At 44.8% G+C, this 15,510-nt stretch overlaps 1 protein-coding gene across 1 annotated transcript; it reads left to right on the plus strand.

Annotated features, from left to right (window-relative positions):
* The first annotated feature begins 2,637 nt into the window (after positions 1-2,637).
* Positions 2,638-15,407, plus strand: LOC130701416 (DNA-binding protein D-ETS-3-like). The gene is made up of 10 exons (XM_057523389.2): positions 2,638-3,178; positions 3,768-4,305; positions 4,403-4,986; positions 5,078-5,176; positions 9,770-9,820; positions 11,846-11,944; positions 13,376-13,423; positions 13,504-13,693; positions 14,809-15,017; positions 15,138-15,407. Exons 2-10 carry the CDS (start codon positions 3,824-3,826, stop codon positions 15,323-15,325), a joined length of 1,950 nt encoding a protein of 649 aa, XP_057379372.1. The 5' UTR covers positions 2,638-3,178; positions 3,768-3,823; the 3' UTR covers positions 15,326-15,407.
* The last annotated feature ends 103 nt before the right edge of the window (positions 15,408-15,510 follow it).

The following is a 15,510-nucleotide window of genomic DNA, read 5'->3' on the forward strand; positions in this document are numbered from 1 at the left end:
GCGGGTGCGGCGAATCGGTCGGCCGCTCCGTGTTTTCCCATGACATTCACGGTAATGTTTTTGGTGTCCCCTCCGATCTACTCCTCCTACACGGCCCCTACACACAAGTGTAGTGAATCTCCAGTGACTGTCAAGTAGCTACACAACAACAACAACAACTCGGCATTCGTACAATAGCGAAATGAATAGAAAGTAGCGCAATAAGATGGAGTTTCTAAGTGTCTTTCGTTGGGGGGGGGGGGGAGATTGCGGCAAGGGGAGGGGGGTTGTAAGAGGAGGCATCCTTTTAAAAAAATCTATACAGAAGAGAGAATAGATACACTGTGGGAGTCGATTAGGAGGGAGCGATTGGTCGCGGTTGCTGATACATCACCGACGCCAAGACAAGGGAAGCACTCGAACGGGTCATCCCGTTGACGGTTGATATTTTCAGTACGACCTATTGAGGATTTCCTTTTTTTTTTTTTTTTTTTTTTTTTTTTTGCAATATCCCTATCGTCATTTCAATTTGTTTTCCCTGTTTGTTTTGTTAAAATCAGTGAACTCATATCGCAATTTTTTTTTGCTCCATTTTTTGTTTCTTTCTTTTTGGCTTGAAATGTGACAGGAATGCCTCGTGGAGTGCTTGCACAGTGGACCGCAATCGTCCGATATTCGGGGGAGGGAAGAAAGAAGAGGGGAAAAAAAATGTGTAGAAAGAGGCGAATCCATTAGCGGACAGCCGGCCAGTCGGAGCGTTAAAAGGGAACCTCCTTCTTCAGACGCCATGGCCAAAACCGGCCAACAACGGCATCCGGTGCGATGGAGCAGACCTCAAACGCCACGTTGGTACGTTAGCGCTTATGATTTCTCATATTATTGCGTGCCAGTTCGTCATTAAGTGTGTTTCGATAAAGGGGTGGGAGGGGAGGAAACAAAGAGGAGTGCTACGTCCTTTTTCTTTCTTTTTTTTTTTTTTTGTTTGGTAAGGTACACATTGTGCGCACTCTATTCTTGCGACCTAAAAGGGATGTGGCCGGCGAAGGAGGCACGCACGCATCGTAGTGCTTACCTAACTGGGATGGGTGAGGACGTGAAACTATCGGAAGAAGATTTTTTTTTTTTTAAATTAAAAATTGATTGGTCAGGCCGCCGTGGCTGCACTTGACTAGGAGAATGTGGAGACAAGTGACCTCCGCCCAGCGAATTTTTTGCCCGTCTTTTTGTAGGTGTATAATAGTTGAAGTCATTTGATTGAATGATGAAATGCAGCGTTCGTAATGTTTTCAAGGTGAATTGCCCGAAATGGATGCACTCTCTCCTGTGTGGGTTTGTTTAGCGGGTAAGCAGCAGAGCGCGTGCCATTCAATCAAACGATCATTAATCGTCATGTTACGGGGCGGATCCCACCCAAAGCGTTTCGTTAGCTTCCATATTTATTTTATTTTATTTTTTTTTTTTCTCCCTCCCTCCCCTGTTATGACATTTTTCCTGGTTATTCGTCACTCCATCTTTCGTGCGGCTCTTCCATTCAGTTCCTCTTCCTTTTTTTCATTAAAATTTTGCCGCACTCTCTAGCAGCTCTTTCTGCTTTCGGGGTTAAAAAAAAAAAATAAGCAAAAAAGGGAAGGGCAATCGGATGAAAGAGAAGAGGAACCTTGATGGATGATGACAACACCATTAATACCACTTACATAAGAAAAACAAGACGATGGGAATCACGTCGCCATGCGCAAAAATTGAACGAAGCGAGGCACCTAAAAAAGAAACGAGCGGAGATCCGACATGAATTTTCATTAGTACGGAAACAAAAGGACTGTGATGCTACGTTCTTCTTTTTTTTCTGTTTTGAAGACATAAGACTATGCCGACCGAGTTTGCAGCGCCGCTTAAATTGTTGTAGGTCTTGTCCAATGAGCAGCTTTTGGTGGAGAACATTCGCCAACCTCTTGGCGAAAGAAGAAGAAGAAGAAAAAAACAAACGGAACGAGGAGGCGAATGAGGAAATGGGTGGAGGCAAAAGTGGCATTAGGAGGAGGAGTTTGCGTCGGCCGACAGCGGAGATTGGAGCGCCGTTGCTACTGAGGATACCATAGATGACGGACCAAGAGGAAGGACGGGGAAGGGGGGGGGGGAGACCTGCAAATGAAGTGCAATGGCCAAGAGAGGAGAAACAGATCCAGGGTAGAAAGAGGGAAGAAGAAATCCCTGGGAAAGAAGATGAAGGTTAAAAAAAAAAAAAATGTTGGAATAAGAGAGCGAGAGAAAATCTGGAAAAGAGGAGGGGCCGGAGGAGGGAGTGTCGGTCGGTCGGAAGCCCGGAGCTGCAGCTAGGAATCCGGCGGGTTCTCTCTTTGCCTTGTGTGTCTCTGTCTGATGCGAAGTTTCCGTTCAAACTTCCGAGGCAAGTGGTCCCAGATAGATAGAAATAGACAACGATCCCGTTGCTGCCGCCATCCGCAACCGGCTTCTTGTCGATTCACTCCGTTGCCCAGTGCTAAACTCGTACCGTTACGTACGCTCCCTTTTCTCTTTCTTTCTTTTATTTTTATTTTTTTCTCTTCTCTTCCCTTCAAGTGTTGCAGTACGGACAACCCTTTTTACCAGCTGTCCTTGTCGTGTCTATTTTTCTTCTTCCTTTGTTTCATCATCTCCTTCCCGTACCCGCTCGTCCGCCTCTTTTTCAATTCACTTCCTACGTCGAGTTGATCACGTTGAAATTGGCTGTTCGAATCCGCTCCTAACAAGCACCAACTTCCTACGCAATTTCAAAGTGCATCCGCATTTTAAGGGACAACCCGAAAATCAAATCCGCCATGTTGAACTAGGGAACTTGGGGCTTTTGCCGTCTTTTCGTGAAAGTCGTCCCGAATTTCGCAGCGGCGCCGTTATAAGGAGCCGAGAAGAAGCACCTCGACAACTGTTCTTCCGGCCACACGATCCGGAATTGCTGGTGGAGAGAGATCCGCAGGAAACGGAAAGTGCCGTGCGAAAGGCACCACGTTTTTTTTTTTTTTGTGTGTGTGTGTGTGTGTGTGTGTCTGTGTCTGTGTGCGTGTGTGTCTGTGTGGACGTTGACGGTCCCACACCAGTGCGTGTACGCGGGTTTGCTAAGACATTTGGCAGTAGGACCATCTTCTCGCTAGCCAACAAGATCGTTCGTGTTTTTATTTTTGGGGCGGCCCATTTCTCGGCTCAGGTAAATAATATTTAAATTATTCTTTTGCTGAGGTACGATTTCTTTGTTTTTAACAATTGAATTTTTTAGTAAGTGAAATGGATGGGCCGTTGTTTTTTTTTTTTTTGTTTGTTTTTTTAGTAGTCCCTTTAATTTGGCTTTTGGTGTCCTTCTGTTTATTTAAGGGCAGTTTTTAGTGCGGGATAAGAGAGTGCGTTTATTTTTTTTTTTTTTAAGGGGAGTTGGCATATGCTTAGTGAGAGTTTAGGGGTAGGGTGGTGAAAAAAAGAGAGACGAAAGGAGGTTGGGTGGATTGAAGAGGAACGACGTTTGTCAATTTCGGTCGCTTCCTGTCCCAAATGACAAGTTCCGGCGCTCCGCGGAAGCGCGTCAACCTTGATCAAGCGCCCCGGCGCACATGCATTTGCCCTTAAGCTTTTCGTATTACCTACTATTTCTGTAATGTTATTCTTCAATTTTCCCTATTAGGCGAACAGCAACATCAAGTCACTGCAATGACACGTTCATTCTATTTCTTTTTTCTGCGCATGCAATTCAAATCAAATTGAATTATTCAACTCTCTTTCCTTTTGTATTTTTCCAAAAAAAGAAAACAGAAAAAAGAAAAAAGAAACAAAACATAAAACACAATTCGAATTTACGGCGATGGATTTCAGCAGCGGCGGATCGGCTTCGACGGGAGGCAGTAAAAACTACAACGTGACAGCGAGCCTCCATCATCACCATCAGCAGCAAGTTCATCACGGCAGCGGCCACACTCACCCGTCGCATCACGCGGTCTCTCAACATGCGTTGCATCATCACAGCGGCGGCCACATCAGCCCGCCGCACTCGCACCATCAGCTGGGACACCAACTGGTCGGCCAAGGTTCGACGGCGTCGACGGCCACCGTCGTCAAGTCGGAAGAGAGCGCGACCAACAACAACGACAACAACAACATGGCGACGTCGTCGACGACCATTGCCTCGCAACAGCAGCAAACGGCCGCCCAGCAACTGGCGCTGGCCGGTTTCGGTGTCAGCGCAGCCGGAGTCAACCTTTCCGTCAATATCGGCGTTAACATCACCGGCGTCACTCCCGAATCCGCCGCCGCTCCTTGGGCCACTGCCGCCGCCTACACCTCCAGGTACTTAGTTCATTGGAAAGAATTTTTCAAATGAATCATGATTCGATTTTGAAAATGTGCAACAAAAAAAAAAAAAAAAAAAATGATTTCCTGACAGATTCCCGACGTTCGCCAGTCCGACCACGTTGGAACAATTGAAGCAAAGCATTGAGCAACAGGCGCAACAACATCATCAGCGCAGCGGTGGGGTTAAGAATTTTTTGGGAGGATCGGGTCACGGAGGACATCACCACCTGGCCGGCCACTCGTCGGCCATCGGTTCTTCGGTGTCTTCGGCGTCTGTGGTGGGATCGTCGGGCAATCATCACCATCACCACCACCATCAGACGTCGGGTGCGCTGGTAGGAGGCCCTTCTCATCATCACCATTCCGTGCATCACCACCATCATCATCAAAACTATCACGCCGGGGTGGCTGTGACGGCCACGGCGGGTGGCCACCATCACAGTGTCGTCAATCCGGCCAGTTCGGCCACGTCGCACTTCGCCGCCGGATTCGCCGCGGCCGCGGTGGCCGCAGCGGCCGTCGGCTCCCTGCAACAGCAGCAACACGAATCGAACGCCGGCAGCGGCGGCCAGCAGAACGGCCTCTTGCCAACATCGACGAGTTCGTCTAGTAAACTGGCCAGTTCGTCCGCTTTGGCCGGCGCTACTGGCAACGCTGAAAAACGCAATCATCAAAGTAAATGAGAACACTATTCGACTTAACGGCTGCCCTCTAATTCCTAACTGTCTTCTTTTTTTTTTTTTTTTGTTTTGTTTCAATGACGAAGGAACTAAAGCAGAGCAGTTGCAGCAACAACAACAACAACAGCAGCAACAGCAACAATCGAGTCCGTCCCATCCGGGATCGAGGACGTCGCCCGATTTCGGTGAGTTATTTGTTTTGTTTTGTTTTTGTTTTGTTAAGCTCTTTAGCACGCAACGTCTAGCTTATAGTTGGGTTTGCATCGACTGGATCAGGCTACAATCCTCACTTCTTTATACTGTCAAACTAAAAAGCTAGACGACGAAAAGGGATAGGGTTCTCTCTTTTGGCACCGGGAGGACTCGCTGTGGCCTCCCCGCCGACAAACCGGATAGGCAATGATGGCTAGTCGGAAGTGGTAGCTGATGGATATGCACACCATCTATCTTGGTGGTCGAAGAGCACTCGCATTCGAACAACAACTAGCCCGTCGAGCGGCCCCCCGACATCAAATGTGTCACTGATATAGTTGCACGCTGCAAAAAAAGTTTTCTATTTGTTGCAAAAACAAAAAACAACAACTACGTCGAGTTCTATTGATTTTGCAGCTAACAACCGAGTTAAGCCTTATTTCGTTGTGGAACTGCAACGCTTACCCAAGTGATTCCGCCGGCCATTGTTGAACAGTTTCTTTCTTTTCTTTTTCTTTTTTTTTTTCTTCAACGTTTGCGTGGAAAATCGAAATGGCATCGGCGAAATTTATGTTTATTGGCACATACATCCTGGTAGATCCCGGTCACGTGACCTGCCTGCCTGATGGATTGCGCGCCTTCTCCCTTCTTTTTTTTTTTTTTTTTTTATATTTTGTCTCTTGCCAATGAAAGGCTTGGGCGCTGCTGTAATAGTTGAAACGATGATTGAGGGGGCGCATACGGTGCATGTTGTTACATTATCAAAAAAAAAAAAAAAAAAAATGAGCCTATAGAAACAGGAAAGAGGGGGAGGGGGTGCGACTCTATCGCGCAAAGTCATCCGAGCAAATCGAGCCGAGCGCGTGCGTCGTCATTTTTCGAATGAATAGAAAAACGGGACTCGTGTTTAAAAGAAAAAAAAAAAGCGCAATGTGATCCAGCCTTTCGTCTTCTTTTTTTTTTTTTCCCATACCCACCACCGACGCCCTTTTACTCGTTCAAACGCGCACCCTCCCCCCGATTGTCCCGGACTGTCATGTTTTTTTTTTTGTTGTTGTTGTTGTTGCGTATGCTCCCTTTTAAAAGAAAGAAGGCGCTTTTGAATTTGGCCGTCCCTCGTCTACAATTCAAACTGATTAACACCCGTTTGTTGGTTTTCATTATCACGTCAGAAGTGAGATGGTATGTGGCTTGACATGCACGTGTCCTATTGTTGTCCAGGGAACGAGACGTTGCCCCTTTCGTAGTACACACATTTCTTTTTTTAAAAGGATTAAACTCAATTTGGGTACGCCATGCAGTTACTACTCGTCGTTTACCCATTTTTTATTTTTATCGCAGAAGTAAACAGATAATTGATCGGTCAATTTGAATCACAAGGATCAGTTGATCAGTTGGTCCTTGTGATTAGACGTCAGGGATTAGCCCAATCAAAAGGGCGATAAGTTAATTCCTACTCCCCCCTCCCCCCCCCCAAAAAAAAAAAAACGTTTGACAACTGCTAATGACTGATGAACACGACTTGCTAGTAGGCACGCAGTGTAGTTGTTCATAAATCACGCATCAATAACAAAAACAGAAAAAAACAAGGAGGATGGGAAAAAAAAATAAAGCACGGCTGAGGAGCGATGAGGCTGGGGTTTACCGTGTCACGCGTTGTTGACTAGTGTGTGTGTGTGTGTACGATATGCCGTGTAGTCTTAATCGTCACTGCTATAATAGCTGTAGCAAGTACTAGTTGTTGTTGTAATAGAAAAGCTTTGGGTTGGCCATTTATTTCCCTATTTTCCCAGCCATATCTCTCCGCCCTCCTCCTCCCGCCAACACAAAGTACAAAAAAAAAATGAAATAAAAGAATAGGCAAGAAGAATAGGGGATGAGTAGAGTGGGAGGGTGTGTGTGTTTGATGTGGGAAAGTTTGGATTAGGCCGGCCATCGCAGTACTGTACTGTACTACACTGTGGCAAAACGAAAGAGAAGTCAGTGTAGGACAATAGAAGCAAAAAAAGGAACATGACAGAGGAGCCGTGAACCGTGAAAAATGGCGCCATTCACGATGTCCCCTCTTCAATTCACGGACTCACTCTCCCATGTCCTTATCGCCCTCCCTCGCTCAATTTATGCAATCTTCCACTAGATGAACTCGTCTCTTTTTTTTTTTTTTTTTTTTATTCTTTCTATTTACGGATCGATCTAAATCAACTTCATCCCCTATAGTGACATCTCTATACAATTGCAGATAATGGTCATATTATCAACCAATTGTTCAGCCATTAATAACATTTAACATTTGTTGAATATCATTAAGAAAGCTCTTATGGGTTGCTAAGAGCCTTCTTCAATTTTAATTCAATAAAGTTTAATAAATTATTGCGCAAATAAATAAAGAAAAAATAAGAGACAGAGCTCAAGATGCCAAAAAAAAAAAAACATTTCCTTGTATCACTGACGTCATTGCCGGGACGTAGAAAAGAACCGATCAGGGATGAAAGAAATCAGATGTTCTTAGATCTTTTTAGCCGCTTTCCCTTGTTACATGGCCAATCGTTGTACAGCTAGTAGATAATGTAGATCATCCCTTTGGCTTCTAATGTAGCATATGTATTTATCTCTCTGTCCCCTCGTAATGTCATTCAGCGATGCAGTCAGGCGATTGCATTCAGCTCGATTAAACCCTGCGTTGTAATGCATTAAAGGAGCACGTGCCTCTCCGTCTAAAAGGCCTTCCTCCTTTAAAAAGTCACTCGCCGTTCCCATCAGCCATCACAAGACTCTGCGTTCCAATTCAAAAACAACTATAGCGTTTCGAAAAACATGGAGTCTAACGCCGTCGCTCATCCCATTTCACCGGTACGTACTGTCGCAAGAGGAAAAAAAAAAAAAAAAAAGAAAGAAGGGCCGTCTAGTCAAATGCATTTTAACGACTTGTGCGCGCATATTGTCCACGTCACTAGCCGTACGACCTCCTGGCCCGCCCTGACGAGCGTATTGTTCCTCCCCACTTACGGATAGGACGGCCGGACCCCTCTGACTGTGTCCGTCTTGTTTTCTGAACTGTACAATTCAACAGAGAAAAAAAAAAAAAAGGACAGCGAGGCCCGTGCGTGCGGGTTGACAGGGGGTCGCACAATATCCACGTTGGGGTAGGCTACATAGTGTGGGAACTCCTCCTCTTCACCAGTTCTAATATCGCACGCGCCAAACTATTATTCCCGAAAGTGACTTGCGACTTGTGACCCTGTACCGCCACCCCTCGCAGACCACCCGCTGTTCGTGTTGGTAGATGCATTACACCTCCATTGTGTAGACTTTTAGCGAACGCAGTTTTCTTTTTTTCGTATAATAACTCTTCCTAACGGTTCGGTGGTAGCCTTATTTTATAAAATGCATTTGGAGTATTTTTTTTTTTTTTTAATTTAATTTTTAAAGAAAAAAAAAATAATGAATGTCAATTGAAATTCCCGCCAGTGTCCCGGATAAATTTTTTTTTTCCCCAACACGTCCGTTCCTTTTTTTAAAGTAAAAAATAAAAAGTCGGCGTCGAAAGGTGAGGGGGAGTTGAATACGGCCAATAGTTGGGTAGATGTGTGGTTTTGCGTCGCGACGCTCCCCAAACGCGCACAGCGATTGGCTGTTGGCGGCAAAAGGGAAACTCCTCCCTGTTCTTTAGCCTCGGTAAGGAAGCGCTTGATGGGCGTTGACAAAGTAGATGAGGATCGCGCAGGAGCATAGCGCCTTTTTTTTTTTAAATATTATTTTGCTAGGCCATCGTGAGGACGGGCAAAAGGCTAAAGTGTGACTTGCTTTGGTTGCCGCTACGCCCGCGTGGTGGGGATATATGGTGTCAGGGGACGACGGAAACGTGTCATCGTCGTTTCATCCCTTTCCTGTGATGTGCACGTCCCGCCGATAGATTCAGCTTCGAGATGAGAGCGTGAAGTTAACTTCCTGGACACCAGCCGAGTCTTCTATTCCGCCGCCAGTTCCGTTTTGCACTCTTTTCACTTTCGTTCGCCGTATCATCAGTTTCCTTTTTATTCTATTTTTTTTTTTTTTTTTTTACTCTTTTTCATTCGGCTTTGCTTTCTTTTCTTTCTTCTTTTTTTTTAAAAGAAGAAGAAAAAAAAAGTTTTGATTCGTTCGCCATCTCGCGACGTGACTTTATCTCGTGCTGTTTCCTTCTTTTCGTCGTGAATTATTCGTGCGACGTCGAAGACCACGTTGATGTAAAAAAACGCGAAACAGGAACAAAGTGAATCGAAAAAAATCGTGTGTTGAGTGTCGATCTCTGAGTTGAAACCGTTTGCTTTGATTGTTTTGCCCTCCTCGTTGGACGCACGACGATTGAAGGTTCTCCGTTCGTCTGTTTGTTTTTGAAATGCTGGACGTGAAACCGTTCAGCGGCAGCGAAGATCAAGTTGGCAGGCCAGCACCTATAACCAATTTCCCCATGTTGCTCACCAGCGGTACTTGCGCTAGTCCTAATCGTTTCATTCCTTGATTTATTTCGCTTTTCAAAAATGGTCAACATCGACCAAGTGTTTGAAATTTGTTTACTAAACTATCTGTTTGTTCTCTTGAAATAGAATCGAATTACAAGTCGGCCTGGACTTCACCCACCGCTTCGCAGGCATCCGGTAAGTCGTTTAGCCCATTTCTCATTCGAATTATAGTATTAACTTCACGAACTCCGCATGCCGTAACAGTTAGCCCGCCAAACCTCGTCATGCCGCCCTTAATTCCATTATAAATAGACGCAAAACTAATATTTGGCACGACGCCTTGGAACAAGGCGCCACCACCTTCAATGCGTGCGAAAGATCAAAGACGAAGACAAAGTCTATGTCGTTGATTGAGACGACCAGAACTGTGTCCCTTGCTTGTGTGTTCTGTGTATAGGACGACACTTAAGGTCGGATGCCCTTTCCCTGCCGACACAAAGAGACCGGCCAACGGCGTTTTACATATTAGAACGAAAGCTCGGCGAACGGGCGCTCATCGGTGTGTGGCGTTGGTGGTGAAAGAGGGTGGCCCGGCCAGTGTGTGTGTGTGTGTGTGTAGGGCCCGTCTGGATATTGGCAAAGGCAACAAGAGGGATTGGGAAGTGAGAGAGGTTGATTCGAATCAAGGGAGCGTCCGCCAGTTTGAAGTGAACGAAAGCTCGCAATCAAGGGAGACGAGAAACGTATATTTCCATCGCCCCTCTTCGTCACTCGACCGACAGTCCCTTCTATGTTCGTCTTCGTCCGTGACGCAAATATTTGTTTTAACCTGAGGCCAGTAGAGCAAGCGTCGGGGCGTCCAACGAGATCAGAAAAAGGCGGGGGGACTGTAGTCTCTTGTACTTGTAAAATTGTCCTGTCACTCACGCCAGACGTCCCATTTCATTTGATTTGATTTGATTTTTATTTTTATTTTTTTTTTTTTTGTTTCTTTCTTTACATTTTTGCTTTAATTATTTAAACGAGTTACAAATGTGAGCATGAGTTAAAAGGTTTGTTTGAATCTTGAATGCGAACAAGTTGACAGTAAGCCGACGAATGGATCGTGATTGATGATGTCTTCCAAGGCCTAGGAATCACTGAGGGAGAAACCTATCAGTTTCACATAGAAAGAAGAGGTGAATGGATTGATGACGCTTAGCACTTGTAGATTTAAAAAAAAAAAAAAAAAAGCAAAATTTGAAGAGTCCAGATAACGAAGTAAGCAATTGTGATTGAAGGGCAAACGAACCTTTTCGTTTGGGCAAACAATCACAGTTCAATTCTAAAAAGGGACGTGAAATACAAATTCAATTTGTGATTAATCGCCTAAGGGTAGAGACAGTAAACTTCATCGGGAAGCCAGTTCCGGTCTGTCCGCCTATTTCATTAGTTTGTCTAGTGCGTATGTGTTTTTTTTTTTTTTTTTCTTTCTTTCTTTTTCATACGAGTCATAACGTAAACGAATCTGGCCGAAAAATCGTCATCGCCACAGGGAGGGAAGCGACCGTAGCTGAAGGGGAAGAAAATAGAATTTTGAGTCGCACCAACAACAACAATAAAAAAAAGGAAAAAAAAAAAAAGAAATCAACAGACGCAAGCAATTTTATCGGAGAGACGCACACGTTTATATAGTGATGTGACATATGGATATTTATGTAGCAATTGGTTTTAGCTGCTGGCCTGGCGCTGGGCTTTTATTTGTTTAGCCTTCCCCACTCGATCGTCCCTTGTATTTTTTTCGCCCTTCTCTCCTGTTATCTTGTTTTGATTTTTATACGGAAAGAAGAACGCCAGTTTTCATTCAAGTTTCAGACAAAGTTGATCATTTTCTCAATGGGGATGCTGCAGCTATTTTGATGCTTTTTCTTTTTTTTTTTTTTTTTTTTTTGGTTCCATCGTCTACAGTAAATCAATGGCGAGTCAGAGAAGGGGAGAGTTGTTGCCTCATTAATGCCGAATGATTTGAGCCAGCAGAACCCGATCGAATCGAATTTCACGCTCTCTATCTGCCGAGTTATTTCGTTACGTCCTACAGCCAACAATGTTCGTCATTCCCTCAAACGGAATGGAAAATAAATTGGCCTAAACGGTTTTCAATGATGATTGACTCGCCTCTCGATCACACGATCAACTTGCTTTGACTAATGGAGTTTGTATTTTGCCTCTTGATCGAAACAGGTTATGGATCTCACAATACGTCGTCATCGACAGCGCTCACAGTGGTGGCCAAGACGACGTCCAGCACGTCCACCGACAGCCAACACCTACGTCAGTCAGGTAACAAAACAATTGTAGATTGACCCGAAAACCGAGTCGGGCTTCTTGGACCACACGGGGCTTTGAATAGTTTTATGTAATATATTTCGATTGCTGGACCCAACAGAAAAGGCCATTCCTTCTCTTCAGGCCGCCCGATGTTGTTTGCTTATTTCGACGCGGCTTGCCCTCCCCTCATCTAATATAGACTCTCTCTTTCTGGTCTCCCCCCCGCTCGTTGTCACCCAGTCACGACGACGACGGCAAACAAACGTGAACAATTGGAGATCGGAACGGGTCCGTTTCGCCCCTGTTTATTTATTCGCTTCTATAGGAAAACTATGAAATTCGCAGTCGCTTGAAGGTCTTGATTCAATGGTCCTTCTTTTTAAAACAGAAAAATAGCTCATTTGCAACTCATATTTTAAAAGTCTGTCACGAAGCAAAGAACATCTGTTTGTTTTTTTTTTTTTTTTTAAGTTCTTTTACTAGGGATGACGAAAGAGATTCAAAATCAGCGGGTGGCGTGAACTGGCAGATTCGATGGGCGGGTTGAAATTAGCGCTAATCACAGCGACGATTAGATAGTTGAGGGGTTCCCTTTTTTTTTTTTTTACCCCTCATCTCCGACTTTGTAGTTCTGCAGTGCCCCTCTTTTTTCTGTAGCTTAGTCCGCCATACACGGCTCGAAGATGAAGAAAAAGGGCGAGAGAATATGGCAATGGTTGTATCTGTTAAAAAAGAAGAAAGAAAGAAGATGATGAAAAAAAAAAAAAAAGATCAACAGATCAAAAGAAAGCGACTACTGGACTTGGCTGATTGGCTTATTAGAGACTCACGACGATGATTTCTCGTTCGGGAAACAACATCGAAAATCACCCGACTATCTAAACATCTACTCGACTAACGTTCCCTTTTCGAGGGGTAGGATAAAAACCTTGATCTCACTTGGCGATTGAACCGGAGGGGTCACACTCCACCCCCCACCCCCCTTTCCAGCTCGTTGTCGCAAATCGAGCGGCAGCAATGAGGGCCAGCAAAATGAGTGAGCGCTTTTGATTGCAAAAAAGGGTGCCGCTAATGAGGCGAGATGAGCAATAATGCCGGCAAAGACCTCCCCTCTCTACCGTCTATCGACGGAGAAGCCATTTCGTCATCATCGACAGCTCATCAACAATCAATTTTACTCCCTCCCTCCACTTCGTTCTTCCTTTCGTTTCTTTTCCCATCCGAAAAAAAAAAAAAAGAGAAACACGGGCCTAACAACAACCTCGAGTATTAACCTTTGCCATCTAGCGTATACACTCGAGCTAAATCACTTGTGGACAACGTCTTTAAATGAACATCTTTCATTGTCTGTGTTATCTCTTTTCCACCAATCAACTGTTTGTTTTTCACATCCGCATGGAACAGTAATCAATGCCATTTTTGTTTTTGTTTTTCCTTGTACAGATCCGTATCAAATGTTTGGTGCCACTAGTAGCAGATTGGCCAGTTCAGGTAAATAGATAAGCGTTTTTTTTTTTTTGTTTTGTTTAGACACAGACGAAATCTAAGACAAACATGATTGTGATGGATAGGTTCCGGCCAGATCCAGCTGTGGCAGTTCTTGCTGGAACTCTTGTCCGACTCGTCCAACGCGGCCTGCATCACCTGGGAAGGCACCAACGGCGAATTCAAACTTACCGATCCCGACGAGGTCGCCAGACGCTGGGGCGAACGGAAATCTAAACCCAACATGAACTACGACAAACTCAGCCGAGCTCTACGGTAAGTACAATGTCTTCTACATATCCATACGATCCTCCCCTATCCATCAATATGTACACACACAGACAAAGGCGGATGCTATAGGTTGGACTAATGTGCAACTGTCATCCATCATATTCCAGGCTTCCCTAAAGAATAGAAAAAGCAAGGGGTAATCCTCATTCGGTATGCAAAAAAAACAAAAAACAACAACGTTGTGAGGATAGGAGGAGGATTGTAGATGATCCTAATCTTTCCATAACGTAAAGCAGCTTTACAAATATCTCGCTTACATTGACGGGCGAAACGCGGCGGACATGATTGCACGTCTATCGATGGCAAGGGGCGAAGGGGATAGCGGCGCACTGCATGGAAGAATCGATAGATGAAATACAAGCCATGACAATGGGACCGAATCAGCCTCGTCGACAGAAAGGTCAACACAGACAGCACTGGATTGAACGGGGGGGGGGGGGAGAGAGACACGCGTTCGATGAAGCAATAAAGAATCACAACATGCGCATCGAACTTGATAAATAAATAGCGTAACATCTTTCTATCAGTAGAGCGTACCCAAATGTTAGAGAAGAACAGGCATATTGCGTCCGCACAATATAATCCCAATCATATTCTGTGAATCATGTTTGTAACGCTCTACATCAAAATCTGGCCTAGATTTAAAAAAAAAAAAAGGGATCATGTTTTGACAAGGGTGACGCTATTGCAACCGTTCCAGTATCCTTTATGGGAAAGGTAATCGAAGTTGGGTAGGAAAACGATGAAGAGTGGCTTTGATGTTTTTAAATCGCTATCGGAGGACTTGTGGTGCTCTAACGAGCGCGGTCGAAACGAATGGGTCTCTTAACAAACGCAACGCGCTTCATTATACTGTCGATCGTGGCCTATTAAAAGCCTCTAATGGGACAACTGTCGTCTTTCTACGCGGCTGGGCACTACCAGATGGAATAACTCATCTAATTGGAGCATATCTCTTCTTCCATCAAGTTTTATTAGTCCTTTTTTATGTGTGTGTGTGTGTGTGTGTTCGTTATCTGCTGTTAGTTAGGACGTGAAACATTCTAACCTATTCGTTCCTCTTGTTCTGTATCAAACTTAATGTGAATTTCTTTGTGCAGCTATTACTACGACAAGAACATCATGAGCAAAGTGCACGGCAAACGCTACGCCTACAAGTTCGATTTCCAAGGGTTAGCGGCAGCGACGCAGCCGACGCCCACCGATCCGGCCTACAAATACCAGTCGGACTTGTTCATGACGTCGTATCACGCCGCCGGATCTAAGTTCAATCTGGTCGGCGCCCATTCGGCCATGAGCTCTTCACCAGGTATGAAAACAATCGAAATTTTGATCAACTACTTTCTACATTTGGCTTGGATGGAATATTTGAAATTGTAAAAATAATGTTTGTTTTTAAAAAAAAATTTTTTTGTTTTTCCATCCACAGACGTGTGTTTTAACGTAGGTGCCATCTTCCCGCCACCGTCGCCCTACTGGTCAACCAACCCCGGCGGCGTCAGCGCGGCCAACCTCTATTCCAACATGCCCATGAGCGGCCACGCCCTTCAGCACCACCATCATCACCACCCGGGACACGTCACTTCCCATCTAGGATCTTATCCGCACTACGCTTGAAGAAGAAAAAAGGACTATTAACGGTTCCAGGGCAAAAGAAAAAAAAAAAAAAATAAAAATAACCTGCATTTTTCACCTCTTTACATTCCCTCAGTCGGCCCTGTCGTCACATTTTCTGGGTGATGACGCTATTCTATTCGTTTCAATCGGTGTAATTGCCTCAAAGTCTGGCGTATTTATATGTT

Source organism: Daphnia carinata, chromosome 10 (genome assembly GCF_022539665.2).
Source record: "Daphnia carinata strain CSIRO-1 chromosome 10, CSIRO_AGI_Dcar_HiC_V3, whole genome shotgun sequence".
NCBI lineage: Eukaryota > Metazoa > Arthropoda > Branchiopoda > Diplostraca > Daphniidae > Daphnia > Daphnia carinata.

What these genes read in the sequence shown, in the direction of transcription:
- LOC130701416 (XM_057523389.2), top strand. Translation starts at nt 3,824, where the DNA reads ATGGATTTCAGCAGCGGCGGATCGGCTTCGACGGGAGGCAGTAAAAAC. An exon ending in TGAAAAACGCAATCATCAAA is followed by an intron (nt 4,987 to 5,077) that starts GTAAATGAGAAC and finishes TCAATGACGAAG; the next exon opens with GAACTAAAGCAGAGCAGTTG. An exon ending in CCAACACCTACGTCAGTCAG is followed by an intron (nt 11,945 to 13,375) that starts GTAACAAAACAA and finishes TTCCTTGTACAG; the next exon opens with ATCCGTATCAAATGTTTGGT.